The 17112-nt window shown below is 44.7% G+C and overlaps 1 protein-coding gene across 1 annotated transcript in view; it reads right to left on the minus strand.

The window, feature by feature from the left end:
* Positions 1–17112, minus strand: part of Ephb1 (EPH receptor B1) — a 298236-nt gene that overhangs the window by 8616 nt on the left and 272508 nt on the right. Inside the window, exon 13 of the mRNA XM_035444232.1 lies at positions 3793–3942. Within this exon, the coding sequence (XP_035300123.1) occupies positions 3793–3942 (150 nt within the window). The remainder of the gene's footprint in view (positions 1–3792; positions 3943–17112) is intronic.

Here is a 17112-nt window from a genome sequence, read left to right on the forward strand (position 1 = left end):
ACTCTCTTCCTATATTCATGCTTACTAAGTGGGACTTCACTCCATCAGCTATTTCCTTTAGATGATTCTGTTGCTGTTACCCAAGTTGATACCCAAGCATGTATGTTTCTAAAGTCTTTACACTTTGTGCTAGTTACATTCCTCATGGCTAAGAGAGGACAGGAGGAGCTATTTTGGCTCACAGGTCCATTGAGTTAGGGTCTACTATAGCAGGAAAGTCATGACAAAGCACAAAATCAGTTGTTGCTTGCTACATTGTGCCACCCAGGAAGCAGAGAGCTTGGACCAGAAGGCCTATGACCCTCAAGGCCTGTTTTCTAGTGAGCTATTTCCTTTAGATAGGCCTCAGCTCTTGAAGATTCCATATGCACCCAAACCAGCACCACCATCTGAAAACCAAGTGAAGAAAAACATGAACCTATGCAGAACATTTCACATTCAAACTGTAACACTCTTCTCATGATATCTGCAATGGCCATGTGTTCAAGGCTTGTTCAGTAGCCTATGATACTAGAGGGAGGAGGTATAACCTTCCAGAAATGTCACATAGCTAGGAAAAGAGTACATCACTGAAGACATGCCCTTCAATGGAATATTGACAACCTGCCTTCTATACCATGTTTTTTGTTTCCTGACTCTGCTAGTTGATGAACACCTTCCTCTGTCACATGTCACTACCCTGATGTTCCATCTCACAAAGTCCTGAAAGCCATGAAGTCAGATAATTGTGTATGACATGTCTAAAATAAAAATTAAATAGATTTTTCTCTTTTAAAATCATTTCTCTTGGGTATTTTATTAAACAAGTGGAAAGCTGACTAACACAACTTTCAACTTCAAAGAAAAAAAGCCTTGGTCTTACTCTACCAGTGTTTGGGCAGCATTTACCTGCTAGTCCTCATCTTTGAGATGATTTCACTCGGGAGATTTTTATTCTCTTTTTAAGGATCTAGAGCTTTTCTAAAGTTTTGTAGCACATATGACTCATGGTGATTATTAAAGTATCATTAGATCAAAGACATTGTTAGGCCTCTATTAGAACTTGGAGATGATTCTCTGTCACCACACCTCACTTATAGATGTGGAGAGTAGTGTGGAGAGACAGTCAACAGGTCTAACAATGACAAATGCTAGTGGCCACATTTGGATTGTATGGGAAGACTTGACCTCAGGCCAGAGCCCAGGGTATCTTGCCTAACAGGAATGAAGATCAATTGGGAGGAATTCTAAGTCCCTTCCTAGGCTCATAGTAGGATGAAGTTTATGAATATTAAGGCAAGTGGAGTTTGAGGCCAGTCTGGACTACAGAGCATGTTCTAGAACAGCCAGAGTTACAGAGAAACCCTGCCTCAAAAGAGTGAATATTAGGTAAGATCAAAAAGCATTTCAAGGGGAAAGGGGGGGAATTCTTGGAGTGGATAGGAGAAGCAGTCTAGGCAACTTAATTTGAGCTTACTGCATGGTCTGCTATAACTCTTGAACACCCCGCAAGTCCAGTGTAATTAAACATCCTAGGGCCTAACCAAAATGTTGAGCTAGGAGACTCCCTGTGTTCACATGATCCCAGAGATGGTGGGTCTGTGGTTGAATTGGACCCAGGAACCTGCAGAAAGTCCCAAGTGTTTTCAGGGATTATATGAAGTGACTGTAGCCTCTCTGGAAAGTGAGCCACGCCCCCCCCAAAATCTTGGTTGAGTTCTCGGCTGTCCCCAAATTCCTGTTTCCTGTGAGTGAGCTGGAGGTAGGTGGCACCTACTCGACCCTGAACTGGGGAGAGTGAAATGGAGGAGTGCAGAGCAGTGGAGAAGCAGGGCAGAGTGGGTTAAGTTGAGCTCTGATGTTTCAATGAGACCACAGCTCCTCTCCACAGACACTGCCACTCTCATTATCTCTGTCAATCAGATCCAAGCAGCACAAGTTCCAAGTTGCTCTCTCGGGCTGACAAACTCTCTGTACATGTTCAAAGATCTTCCTAGGCTCCAGAAGCCCAATTACCAACACTCCGACTTGCCTCTGCAATTCTCTTCCTTAAAGCCTTTTCAATTGTCATCTGTAAAATCCTTTACTGCCACCACCTCCATGCTTTCTGGTGAGGGTGACTGCAGCCCAGTCGCTGGGAGCCCCGCCTGACTCCCCCAAGGCCAGGTCTCAGGGGCCCTCTGAACGAGCATGATGTCACCTCCTGTTTCCATTAGGAGCAAAATTGCACTTGGGACATGGCTTGGGGCTTTATTTTAGAAAAATACAACAAAATGAGAATTATCGACTATTTTGCAGATGTTCACATTGCCTCTGAGTCTCCACTCAAATATTAAATATTCAGGAAGCTTCCTCCCTCCTCCTAAATGCTCCCCAAACCCTCAGTATATGCCACTGGACTGTAAACCCTTCAAAAGTAGAATCAGCAAGTGCCATGCTTTAGTCACCATTAGCAAGAGTTGACTGTGTTGAATGAATGATTGGGGAATTCTTGAAACCCAATGTCAGAAACTCTATTTGTTTTCAGCACAGGTGAATGCATTGCCTGAGAATATCTCAAGTGTCAAATCTCCAGTGTTGGTTTTGTAATCCATTCTATGTGAGCTGAATTGTTCTTTATCGGATTAAGGTCTCTGGGTGGGGACAAGATGGGTCTGCTTTGTCTGGCTAACATTTTTCACTTAGACAGTATAGATGGAAGCTGTGTGCAGCCGATTTCATAAAAGCAGCCTAGTTACTGTCAGCTCCAGCACTTACTGATTGGACACACTACAGGAGCAGAGGCGAGGCGTGGCTAATCACAGATAATAGAGGACCTAGACACCACATGGTTGGCATCAGGACCTGGTTAAGGATGCAGTCATTTCATCAGCTCTGAACTAAAGCACTCCACACACACCAGTGCCCAGTACTGTTCCACAATCACTCCAGATCCTTTTCTTATAATTTTGCTGGAAAACTACCACCTTTCTCAGTCTTCTGAGAAAATCCATAAAGACTGTCTGGGGGGCAATTTTCACAAGCTGAGGAGTGCCTTGGAGGCCACCCAGGCTTGGATGCACTTACAGTATGACTGTAGGAGCTGAATGAATTAGATCTATACTGGGGACAGCCCTGTCTCTTCCAGCCTATAACCTTGGAAAAGAACTGTCCCCATGAAGGTGGGGAGGAGAAACAGGAGACACACACATGCAGGATTTGCAAATCGCAAGCCTCTGGATACCAAGGGGAGAGTAGACATTCAGAACACAGAAGAGTAGTCTTGGAGGATAGCCTAAGTCAAAGGTGGTATAAAAATCCACGCAAGACTTTTGAATGGAATTTTATCAGATCCAATCATCACTATTTACTATGAAACAAATTTCCCATCCAGAAAGAACATCACCAAAATGCCTCTACTTATGGCATCTTTAGTGACTTCTGCCTTCCATTCTCAACCTCTCCGTGGAGGGCGGCCTGGAGGGAGGTTGATGTCCTCCCCATAGACAGGGCCCTACTCCTGCAGCCTGCCTGAAGTTGACCACCTTGGGAAGCTTTCTCACCACTTCCTTTGCTTTCATTAGCGCTGGCCCACCAAGGCTGGGCTCTCAGGGAAGAGGAGCTCCTTATACTGCCTCTCTTTAAGCTGATGCTAAAAGTTTCAGAAACTGTAACTTGCTTGGAGCAACACAGCTGTCATGGGCAGTGCAGGATGGGGACTCAGTCCATGGCTTTCAGACTAGCCCCTCCTTCTGATCCCCATTGCCTTGGCACTCACAGCATGAGGTCTACTTGGATGAGCGTTTACAGCAATTAGATGTGGCTGATACTTACATCTTGATTGGACATATCCCAGTAGGGTCTCTCTCCAAATGACATGACTTCCCACATGACAATCCCATAGCTCCAGACATCGCTGGCTGATGTAAACTTGCGGTAGGCGATGGCCTCTGGAGCTGTCCATCTTACAGGGATCTTTCCTCCCTAGAAGAAGGAGAAACCAAATTTGGTTCAAAGAAGTAAAAAGAAACAAGGCACAAATACTCCACACCATACCCTGCAGTGCCCCAGCCTGTGAATCAGGACAGCCAAGAAACTCCTTGACCAGTAAGCAAGAAACATTAAGGAGGGTCTACTTAGAGGAGCTAAGGGGACCAGCAAGGCCTATACTAGCCCCATGGGCATTCCACAAATGAAGTAGATGACAGCAATGGCATTTCATTGCCCCACCTTGATACCCTGCACTGATTCTATCATTAGTGCTGGTATGGTGGTACAAAGACAGAGTACAAGCATTCTAAATTCACTAGAATCACATCATATTGGCTACCTGAGGTGTATGTTATGGTTGTCTTTATCTCATGTCAATGGAAACACCACAGATTTGAATCAAGAGGAAATACAATGAACCCAAAGGAGTGACAGGGGCATAATCTCTAAGGACCCTCCTACTGAAAAGTCACAGTTGCAACTCAGGCCCTGTTTGTATTGTACTCCATCTCTGAGGGAAGGTTTTCCTGGCTCCACATCCTGCTTACAGCCCTGGTTGCACTGGGTGTGAGGGTCCCTGGCCTGTTTGTATGCTGGTCATCCCAACTGCCCTTCAGCAGAAGTCAGGATCTGGAAGATAGGAGATCCTGTTTCCAAAGGGCTGGTTTGGTTTCTCGCCCTGCCTTTCCTGTCCTGAGTACCATGCTGGATGTGTCTAACTCAGTTTTCTATTTAGCCCTTAGCTTGCCTCTAGACCTGGTCATCATTAACCTAAGAGCTGGAATCCACCTTTTCCATCACTTAGTCAGCAAATGAGCAAACAGCACCTGGGATATCTGAGGAAGAATCTGAGGAAGTTCTGGGGTCTCAGAGAAGAGCTGCCCAGAGAGGATACATATTGCTATCAAGAGACATGCATAGTGGGGAGGCAGACCAGAAAATAGACACTCAAAACACAGGAGAATGAGGATGGAGGCTAGCTGCGGGGGGTCTGAAACCTGGGATACCAGTTTAGACACCAGTACTGGCCTCTTCTGCCTGTGTGACCAGGGCAAGTACTCAACCTTTCTGGGCTTCTGGTCATGAGCACCTGCACAGTCTGTTCATCACGTTTGTCATAAGTGGCTCCTCTTCATATAGGTCTGATGCCACACTGCCTGCATGTTAACTACTGTTTTCACTAGAGAACAAGTCACCAGCCAGACCAACTCACTGCAGAAGGAAAATCCAGATGAGAGCATGAAAGGGCTCAAGTAGTCTAGCCTAGGCAAGGCCAGTGATTCCTCAGAAAGAAACAGAGTGGTGAGGGTGGGACAAAAAACAAGGCACAGTTTGGTTTGTCCTACACTCACACCGACACAGACTTTATGTGTTAATGTGATCTATACCAAAGTTATCACCCAAACAGGTCATTCCCTAGGACACATGTGACCCTCTGCTTCTACTCATCACCTCAAGTACCAGTATTTCACACCACAGCACTGTTCTGTGCCTGGGCAGTGACTCACTCCATAATCCTTCAAACAATGGAGGCTGCACCAGGGGCAACAAGCTCCACTTTCTTTCCTCCCAGGACTCATGCTTCAGCTGTAAGAGGCTAACTTTTATATTGAGCACTCTTACAATCCATTCAAATCACCAAAATCTATGGTGGAATTTAGCAGAAATGCCTCAAAAATGTTTAAGTGGTTAATCTACAGGATGGAGGGAGAAGCAACAGTAAGCATCAAAGTGCATTTTTATCTGGCTTCCTCACCAGGGCTGGGAGGAATAAAGGCCACCTGGCCTGGACCTTTCCCGGCACATGTCCAACTTTCCGCAAGGAAGACAGTCCTGATTTCCCCTGGGGATTCTGGCAGGATTTTGTAGTGGGAGATGTCCTCAGCTCAAATGCCAGAAGCATGACAAATGCCGGGAGGATGGGCTTAGGCTGCCCTGCAAGGGATGTTCTGTCGTTTCATCCCTAGAACATGACTATTTACTGGCTTTGGCAATATGGTACCCATGGCTGGGAAAAGCGGTACAAAATTCATCTGATGATCCAATGACTGCCAAACTCATAAATGTCATCAAGTGGGAGCTCAGAGACCCTTGTTCTATGTTACCTTGAGGGAAGCGTTATTGCAACATCATGAGATAGCCTTGTCTTCTCCAAAGGATAAGGGGGGTTGCTTTTTTAAAAAAATGCTTGGGTTGGGCCAGGGTGATACATCAGGCAGTAAAGTGTTTGCCTTGCAACCATGAGGACCCAAGTTTGATCCTCAGAGCCAATATAAAGAAGGCCAGATGTTGTGGCATGTGCTTGTAAAACCAATACTGGAGATAAGCATATGCCTGGGGCTCATGGCTGGCCAGCCTAGCCTACTTGGTGAACTCTAGGCCAGTAACAGACCCTGTCAGAAAGTACAATGTAGACAACACCTGAGTTCAGTGAGGTAAGAGAGAGAAAGAAGTGGTGTGTGTGTGTGTGTGTGTGTGTGTGTGTGTGTGTGTGTGTGTGTGTGCATGCGTGAGACAGAGAGAGAGACAGAGACAGAAACAGAGAGACAGAGAGAGACAGAGAGAGAGGGGGGATTCAATGAGTGGGAACTTGCAGTATGTGTGTGCAAGACTAAGAGAGAAAGAGGAGGACTAGGTAGAGAAAGCCCATAAGTAAACGAGACTGTGAGCTTGCTTATCTTTTGTGTGTGTTTGTTGGGAGGCATGAGGGATGAAAGTGTAGTTCTGAATTTCAAAGAGATGATTTGGGAGTCTGGAAGTGTCCTCCTCTGCCAAATCTGGAGCAGACCCCAGGGGCCGTCAGCGACAGCTGTTGAGCTGCTCCCTCTTGCATGTAAAGTGGCAGTGCCAGCCCACTGGCGGGGAGCCTTGAGCCCTCCTGCCACCTTGCACTGTTGGGCCTCACTGAACATGGAGCTTGGCCTGTCACCACCACTCCCTCCATCTCAGCAGGTGGCTGGGTCTTCCAGAAGAGCTACTCTGGACAAGGAAGTGACGGCTTGTCATGGTTGGCTCTTCTCCTTGGCTGAAAAACCAGGGTGCACTGACCTCTGAGGCAGAACAAAGGGAAACATGAAGTCAGGGAAGCATGGGGTGGGTGCCTTTTCTCCCGAGGATCTTACATTTCCTTTCTGTTCTTTTAAACACCACCCAGGCGGCATTGCCTTCTGATGCTCATTGGTAATTACAGTGATGGTTATGATTACTTAACTTGTCTTCAATTATGTGACAGGAAATCTATTAGGTTAGAAGATGCTGACCAGCCCCATGAGGGACCAAAGAATAGGAAGTGGATGACACTGCAGCAGGCAGGGTGTCCACAGGTAGCAAGGCCTTGCTGCTGGAAGAGGAAATCTGGACCAGAAACCAAGGCCCATGTCTGCAAAATGTTGTCAGGGTCCCTTACTCTCCAATGTAGGCATTAAGAAAGGGGCACAGATGAGATGTAACTTCCTCTATTAGATGGCAGATAACACAAAATAATTCTTGTTGTGCTGAAGAATGGATAAGTTCATTATAAAGGAATCAGCATCCTTGTGGACAGAAAAGACTGAAGAGACTCTAGATTCTAGATCAGGCTTTGCACGGTACCCTGACTCAGGGTATGCTGAGGGCACAGGTCTATACTCTGTAGGCAATGACATATTAGTCCTGTTCATCTTTGCTGTGACCAAATATGGGAGAGAAACAAGTTCCCAGAGGGGTTGTTTATCCTGGCTCACAGCTTCAGAGGTGTTGATATGTGAAACAGAGCTGAACAGTCACTTCACAGCAGGCAGGAAATAGAGCAGGAGGCACACAGGAAGGGGACAGGGTAAAGAACAACTTCCAGAAACCAACTTCCTCCAACTAGGTCCCATAGAACAGGCATCTATGAGGTACCCACTCTGTCCCCAGTAGGGTACTTGGGACATATTAGTGATGAAACTCAATTACTACCTCAAGAAGCAAAGTTTATCCCTGCAGCCACCCAGTTAGTACATCGTCTTGTCACAGCAAGCAGGTAGAGGACACATCCTCCAATTGATACTCATCTTAGAGAAGTTTCTGGGCGACTGGCATGGTCATGTTATCTCTCTCCACCATATTTTGTGAAATAAAGTCTCTTTGGTATTATATGGGAATCCAGGCACTAATGATTATTGACCATAGTGATCATAGACTTCTTCACAAAATACCAGAATCATGGTGCAGGCATCTCTTAATGTTTGGAAATGATGGGTTTATGACAATAGTGTCACACAATGGATCTAAATTTCATAAGCCCACTGCTCTAAAAGTTTTATAACATAGAAAATATGTTGGAATTTTAATGGGCCAGGTATAAAACCCATGAAGCATGTTATTGTTATCATTAAACAAGGACCTACTAAGTAAGAGTTATGAGATGGACTACATCACCCACAAGGAGACATGTCCATCTACTAACCTGTCATCGTGACATTAGGGTTCTAGAGGATATAATCAAGTTAAGACGAGGTCATCCTGCATTGCAACTGGCCCTAAATGTAATGCTGGTTTCTTTATAGGAAGGTCATGTTCACACATGGCAGCACAAAGAGGTGATCACCCTGTGAAGATGCAGGCAGAGATGTGGATGGTGTATCTACAAACTAAGTCACGTAAGGGACAGGTGGCATCTAGGAATGAGACACAGAAGAGATTCCTCTCTGTGGCCTTCAGATGGAGCATGGCCCTGACTAAATGGGAAGCTTGGCCTTCCAGACTACAGAATTGAGAAACTGAATTCCTGTTATATAAAGTCAAGTTATTCTTCTTTCTTATGGTAATGGTGTGAAGCAGCTGTCTAAAGTTACTGCTCCAATCTCTTAGGTGGCAACAAGATACTGCTATTAGACAGTGGTAGGACTTGGGGATGAGGTGTACTACCAACCCTTTATATCAAAGCCTCTCAGTTAATCTTGGGCCCCTGTAATATTTATTCAGTTCTGTTTTTCAGACCAACCACAGTCCACAGTCCCTAGCATGTAGCAGAGTCCCAAAACCTAGGTGGCAACTTCAGCCAAGAGAGCCACACTAGACATACCCAACACTGAAGACAAAGCCAACACTCCTCTCCACACCCAGGTAGCCTAACCCAGTAGTGCTCAAGCTTGTGTGCCCAGTGTAATCACTTAGGAAAAGTCTTCACTGTCTTTATAACCTAGGGACAGTTCATCCCAAGTACCTTCACTTGTATAGATGAAGTGATCCTGGGAGGGATATCCAAGGAGTGGTAGGTTTAACAGGAATCTGAATAGAACCACTGGTGGGTGGTTCTAATATGTAGACATGAGTTGCCGCTGAGACCACAGAAGGGGGTGTCAGTCTTGGTTAGCAATGTCTGCAGTGGGGGAGTGAGCAGGTGTCTATGTATGCATGGCAAGTATTTGCCAACACTGCACTAAATCTCAAAAGATCTTAAAATGCTAAAAAAGGAACAGAGGGCAAATTTGCCTTGCATGTCAAGAGTCACTCTGGAGTAGGCAGATTGGACACACCCCTTGGGGCAGTGACCATCCTGGCTGTAGCTGACCAGCCTGGGTGAGGCAGCCACCCATGAAAGCAGTTCCGTGCAGTCCTGTGTAGACAAGTTGGGGCGCAGATGGGCCCTGTCTTCAGAGCACATCTATGTGACACACCCCCTCCTGTTCCTCAGTCACTGTCTGCTACTTTGGACCAAATGGTCTGAAGTGAGATTGAGTGCCAAATGAGAAGAGTATTTCAGAGTGAATGGCCAGATTCAAAGGTGCTGGCAAGTACACCGACCCATTTTCCTCAGCCTAATAAGTCAAGTGATTTTTTCCCCCTTAGATAAGAACAGAAAGTTTCTGCTTAAAGGTCCTTTGAGCCCACTCAGCTCCTAACAGCCAGTGGAAACAGCACCTCCTGGCAGTTGAATTGTAACTGAACCTGTGTAACAAAGAGGAGCTCCCTAGGAATGCCAGGAATTTGCAGGGACAAGGTGGTCTCTCCACCTTTGGAAAGAGTTCATCTAGCCCCAATGCTGTCTTCATTCTAGAAGCCAGGCTCTCGTGAGAGACACTTTAGTTTGTTTCCCTGCTAAGGATTATGAGAAGGAGGACTCCATGAGCAGTAGGCTGGCTGCTGGGAAGGGTGAGCTTCTGGGAGGGTGTTCTCATTTGTCTTGCTAATAACACACACAAGCGGCCCAGGAGAAGGCTGGGAGAAAAGACAACCCAGAAAAAGACACCCAGCCTTGGTGACTGCAGAAGAAATTGTTTCTAAACAGAATGCTTTTCAAAGCTTTTCTTGAAGCATTAGCTGTGCCTGCAAAATGAATGACACAATGTATTGCGAACAAGTAATAAAATATGTGATTTGAATAACTACAAATGAAAAGATTTACAGTCTGTGGGCTCCTGGCTGCCTCTCCCCTGAGCTTTGTGTGTGCCGAAACCCTTCTGCAAGATGCTGCAAAAGGTAATTGCAGCCCAAACATCATTTCCCAGCAGCTAGAGAAAGGCCTATTTGGACATAAATTAACTAAAAATATGCGGGTGATAGTGTGTATTTCATGTGTGAAGAACAGAAAGGCCACTTGGTGACGTTTCCGACTGGGGGGAAAAAAATCCCAGTTCGGAACCAAACAGATGAAACAGAAGTCGTTTCTCTGCAACACAGTGACAGGAAAACAGCTGGCTTTTATTACCCACCCCCAAACGGCCCCGGCTGCTCCATCATTATCTTCTATCATTCAGCACTTCTTGAGTTTACAATTAAAAAGAAAAGAATGGAGGGGTGAATGAATGGTTCCAAAGCTGCCTTCATTCGTTTGACAAGTACATAGGAGGTAACCTTCGGGCTGGGCTGGACCAGCAGAGCAGAACGAAGAGGACACTGTGCAGTGAAGCCAAAAGTGTGAGCTCAGTGATGGTGGTGCAGGCAGCTGCTCTCCTGCATGGGAACCCAAAGCTGGGCTTGCTACTAGTGCTTCTGAAGAGCCATCTCGGGTACCTGGATGAAAGGAATCTAGAGTCTCTGCATTGTGCCTTAACAGATAGAGTGCTTACTGATAACCTGGGGCGAGGGACCTAGCCATCCACCCATCAGGAGTCTAGTGAACAGGGCTGGACTTCCTTGCTATGGAAACAAAACATCCTCATATAGTGGTTCGGGACCACAAGCCTCTAAGTCCTTTAAATGGCAGGTGGGCATGGAGGAGCAGGGAGCAGGGAAGAGGTAAGGTTGAAAAAAAAGGCTCCAAGTTCACCCAGATGTCATAGCCACTGTGTCACCCGCTGCTTCTCAGAACCTGCTGGGCCTGAGCTTTCTCCTGGAGCTCAGCTAACCCCTTGGCTTCCTGCTGTCCTCTTCAGCTCCAGCCCCCTCTGAGTAGCCACACCCATCACATCTGTAGACAGTCCATTTGCTGCTGCGTCTCCATACCTCAACTTGTCCACAGCTACTCGGGAGCTCTTGCCTCCATCCTCCTAACACACACCTGTGTTCCCAGCAATAACACCCATCACCCCTCCCGTTCGAATCCATTTCTACTTCTGGGTATGGAGGGCACTGGGTCTTCCTGCTGCCTATCTCTGGGGTGCTCCTACTACAGCTGTGCACCCCGCAGGCAGGGCTTCTTTCTGACAGTGTGCAGAAGCTGGGGAGGTTTCTCTGCCCCTAGATAAGTAGGTTCTCAACCTGTAGGGTCTCGACCCCCCTGGGGGTCTCGTATCAGGTATTTACATTACAATTCATAACAAAAGCAAAATGACAGTTATGAAGTAGAAACAAAATAATTTCATGGTTGGGGGTCACCACAACATGAGGAGCTGTATTAAAGGGTCATGGCATTAGGAATGTTGAGAACCACTGCTCTAGATAAAGTAAGGGTTTTGAGATACAGACTGGCTTCCGCCCTGCCATCCTGGACACTTCTGCCCAGCCTTGTATAAAACTATGAAGTCTGACCTGTTGGCCTTACCAAAGTTACATGGCCTCTAGTATTTTCCCTCCTAGTTGTAGAATATAAGCACCTGAGGGATGCTGATAATAACTTACACAAACAGGAAAAGGAGGTCCATTCTTACATTGTATTTTCTGATGCATTACCAATGTCCGCTAACCACGCCTCAAATCTCCTTTCTTATGCCTACCCCTAAGAGCTAATTTGAAACGATTGCTTGCATTAAACAGCTTATTTTGGCCTCCTGAACAGCAGCCCCTTCTTGGCATGGCTTCTCCCTCAAACAAACCCAGCAGTTATAACCAAGTCACTTAACCACTCTGTCTTACTGTCTCCACCTGCCAATGGGGATAATAATGCTTAATTATCTCGGAGGGGTGCATGAGGAGCTGTTAGCTAATGCTGGCAGAGTGTGCAAGTGTGCTCCACCTGCCTCCCAGCAGGATCCCTGTTCTCCGAGTCTCCTGTCTTCCTCTAGAGGCAATGAGCAATGGCTGGGGAGAACTGGGTGGAGTCATGCCCAAATGCCACGTAGGAGGCCAACTTCTTCCTGGATGTCTTCCACACCAGTGGTGTGAACTAAATCAGATATTTTAAATTTTGATTTATAGACCCTGGAAATGGAGCTACCAGGGGTACATACCTGATGAAAGGTGGTGGGGGTCCTGAAACCTCCCCTCCTACACAATTTTCCTCCCTGTTGGATGATGGGAAAGAAGGGAAGATAAATGGAGAGGAGTGTTTCGATGTATGGAGGGAAAGCAGCATTTGTTTTTTCATCCAAGGAAAGAAACAGGATGGGCTCTGCATTATATCCTCAGACTGCAGAGCCCCAACTCTCTCCAAAAGTCACCGCTCTCTCTTACCCTCTCTTCTCATAAAGCACTCACCAGCTCAAAGTGCAGGTTGGGAGTAAGTAAAGGGAATCAATGGTGCCCTAGGTGAGGAGGGGGAGTCGGAAACGGCCTTGTCTCAACCATGACAAAATCTACAAATTCATAGCATCGTCCCTAGGTACAGATGTGACACCCTGAGAGGGACACACTATTATCTGCACACTGCATAATGAATAACCTGGATCCCTTCATTTGGAGATATAAAGCAAACCTGACCCAGGGAGATTTCATTAAAAACATACAAATGAGGGCAGAGGAGATGGCTCAGAGGGTAAAGGCACTCACTGCCAAAGTCAAGGAGTCAGTTCAATCCTGGGAGTGAACGGATTCCCTAAAATTGTCCTTTGACTGCCACACATAAATCACGGCATCCATACACACAGAGCAATAAATAAATGAAATGAAATATATGAATTATATTCTTTAAAATAGCATTAAAAGCATCGCTAGCATTAAACAAAACATTGTTAAAACGTTGCTGATTGAAGGAGAAGTCAGCATGAACTAAGGACATATCTGGTCCCAGTACTAGAAGGAAAAGAAATGCTTAGGAAGATATTGGAAAGGTATATTAAAATGAAAATACAGATAGCAGATTAGGTAAAGGTATTTTGTCTGTGATAAATTATTAAGTAGAGAAGAATGCCAGAGGAATATATGAAGATATCCTTATCCTTAATATGGGAACAATATATAGGGAAATGTCCAAGAGTAAAGAGTTATAATTTATGTAACACATTGTCTAAGGGTTCAGAAAAGGGTTGGGATATAGATCAAGGGACAGCACTTGCCTAGGAAGTATTGAATGTCAGAGACCCTGGGTTCCATGCCCAGTACTGAAAAAAAAAATAATAATGCAGAGGGGAAAGTATTTTACAAAATTAGAATGGGAGTGAAAACAATAAAGAGAAGCAGGAACATCTCAAGTTCAAGACCAACATCAGAAACTTAGTGACCCAGTTTAAAACAAACAAACAAACAAATAAAAGACATGATTGGGGAGTGTGGCTGGGGTATAGCTCAGTGGAGAGCACCTAGTTAGCAACATGTATTGTGTGAGGTCTGAGAGTCTCAGCAACACACACACACACAAAAACAAACAAACAAACAAAAAAACCTCCAGGAAGAAATGAGCTAAGATCACAGCATCCTGAAGACTTCTTCTGGCTCCTTTCGTCACAGAGACTTGTCTTCCAAATTGGACAACTAAGCCTACTTTTTCTGCAACTTCTGGGATTACTTTCTTCCTAGATGTGGGACAGGGAGTATGTGGGTTTTGTTATCAAAAGTCTGATGAAAGGGGCTGATTATAACAGCAATCAGAGATGGAAAACAGAAACCACAGTGTTTCATCCATTGTGAAATACCCAGAAGCCTTTAGGGCAGCCATATTGCACCTAGGTCTCATGGGTTTCTGCTTCATTCCACATTAGCTATTTTACTTAGTTTCTCAAATATGCAATGTTTGCCACACTTTAATTTCTTAGTTAATTCCACAGACATTCACTGAGCAGCACACCAAAGTTAAAGGATATTGTGTTAGAAAAGGAAGCCATCCAGGCCAGCCTCTGGAAGAAAAGAAGGCAGTGGCTGGTCAAGAACCCCAGGAGATGGGCCATGGCTTTTTTGAGCTCCTGGATAGGTTAGGGAAGGGGACAGATTTTAAATGCAGTTCTGGGGGCATAGGGGAGGCAGGCTTAGGTCTCCAAGGCTGTCTTACTATGTTGATCTGCCCAGCAACATTCACATTGATAGTATTTCTTGACCAAAGGTCTTTCCAAGACTTCCCAAGCAAAAATCAAGACCATGACCTTCTGAATAATGTTAGGTTGAATTTCCAAAGAGAAAAGGGGGGCATTTGTTTGATATACTGAACTATCCAAATATTTCCTTGTAAGTGGTAAGTACTGACCGATTACATAGTGGCTTTTAAAAAATAATGTTCAGTCAGTATTAAAAATTGAGTCTAATGGGATTTATCAATGGATTCTAAAATTGGGGGAATGTTTTGATGAGAAGCAGGATATCAGTGTGACCTAACAATATCTTCTCACAAGGAAAAATGCAATATGGACAATATGTAACTAAACACCGGTGAATTGGACAGAACCTTGAACAGGTGATCAAAATTTAAAAGAACAATGAAGGGCAGATGGATACCACATGTCTACAGATACAGAAACAGAGGGAGGACACAGCATTGCTGAAATAGAATCATGGCCAAGAACAGAGCATCTGAATGGAATCATGAGAGATGTCAGAAAAACCACAAAGGACAAATGTTTCATTTAAAAAAGTGAGTGTGTTCTTTAAAAAATGGCAGCATCATAAAAGACAAAGATTATTCAAGATTAGAAGAGGCGAAAGAGACAAGAAAATTCAAAGTAACCCCTGCTAGACAGCAGATTTAGAAGGTACTTACTAGCAATAGAGGGTGGTCCCAACAAAATTAAAAACCTGTCCATGATGCAGAATTCTTAGTCATTAAAAAAAAATGATTCCACCAAAAAGTTTTCTAAAAATTCCCTTGCCAAGTGATGATGTATCTTAAGGAATTATTTCTCCAAACAGTGACATTTTCCTTTGAGTTACGTTTGTCAAGAAGCCAATGAGGAGATCCCCAAGGCAATTCTATGGCTTCAAATGTAGACACTAAATAAAATGTAATGTGGGCCATCTTCTCTGAAGCCCCTAAACTTAATGGGGAAAATGTCCTGGGGATCACCTTTAAAAACAAAGTCACACTGAACACAGTCTGTGGTGTCTCTTCAAAGCCCAGTGGAAGTATGATGGAGACAGAAATATTATCCGTGGAAACTGACTCATGACAGCAGCAAAAGCCTTGTTTGGAAGACACCTTCTGTGAAGACACACTACCAACAGCAGGTGTGTGTGGGGGTGCTGTTACTCAGGTTAGGGGGGCTGGGTCTTGCACAGATCTTTGCACTTACCAGCACTGCCCAGTCCCACTCTGTAAAATGCTATCACATGGAGAGAACACTAGCCACATCTCACAGGTGGACAGACTCAAATACAGGGAAGAGCCCACAGTTCCCGTAGATTTTTCCGCAGGTAGATGTTTGAACGTGATCATTTAGTTTCAATCTTACTGAAGACTAAGTGTTTCCTGCTTCAGATGGCCATATTGATGGTGCAACAGTGATATGCTGAGATCGAGTGTAAGCTTTCTGGAGGTGACTAAACAGACTCTAATTTCCTAACAAGGGCCTTTCTGCTACATGGTCATATGCACGTTTCACATAAACCTAATTTTTTGCAAAAATTTACAACAAAATAGTGGAAACTATGGGGAGAAAGCACATTGGGGAGAGAACACTCAGGGTCTAATGAAGTCTCACAATCTAATAGCAGCATGGGTAGGAAATTACAAGCCTCCTGTGCACCTTGTATATCAGAGTCTTTGTAGTCTTAGGCTCCTTGGTCTTGTGCCTCTCTTTGAATTCTAGGTCCTAGGGGTATGAACATCTCATAGATGTCGGTTTGGTCCAAAGTAAAAATCCAACCCAGGTTATAGGCTCTTTAAGTAATATAAACAAATATGTGTTCAGTGTCCTTTGCTTTATCGGATAACTGAATGGACAGTGAGGTGACCCTGTAATCCGCTAACCTTGTTACTCTTAGATCTAAATAAAGGCCTTTGAATTGGTGCCTCGCTCTTTTCTTTAGGTTTTCTCATTATGTGAAAGCTTAATCTTTGATGCTAAGAAAGTTTTAGGAACAAACACTGGAAAAAGACCACAAGAAAACCTGACACTGTCCTGGTACCCTGTTTCCATTTACTAATCCCTGGTTATTAAATATGCACTAAGGACAGACCCTGGACAACGTGCTATATCTTCCTTCTGTCGATAAGGGATACCAGAGGAGGTAAGCGCTAATGGACAGAGATCCAGTATCTACCGTGCACAAACTTCTCTGCTGGGTACTTTACATATTTAATATCCATATTTCACATATTCATGTGCTTTTCACTGTAATAAATGGTTTTTTCCTCTATGACAGGGTTTCTCTGTATAGCCCTGGCTGTCCTGGAACTTGTTCTGTAGACCAGACTTGTCTCAAATTCACAGTGATCTGCCTGCCTCTGCCTCCCAAGTGCTGGGATTTAAAGGCATTCACCACTACTGCCTGGCCAATAAATGGGTTCTGTTACCATTTTACAGATTAGAAAACTGAGGCTCAAAGAGTCAATACCCTACCTGCTCTATTACATAGTATTTTAGTAGCAGAACTTCAGGTTACGGTCTGGGAGAATTTCTCTGTGAACCCTCATACTTGCATGATTAGCTGAAAGGAAACAATTGGGCATGTTGACAA

This window comes from Cricetulus griseus, chromosome 4 (assembly GCF_003668045.3).
Source record: "Cricetulus griseus strain 17A/GY chromosome 4, alternate assembly CriGri-PICRH-1.0, whole genome shotgun sequence".
Taxonomy (NCBI): Eukaryota; Metazoa; Chordata; class Mammalia; order Rodentia; family Cricetidae; genus Cricetulus; species Cricetulus griseus.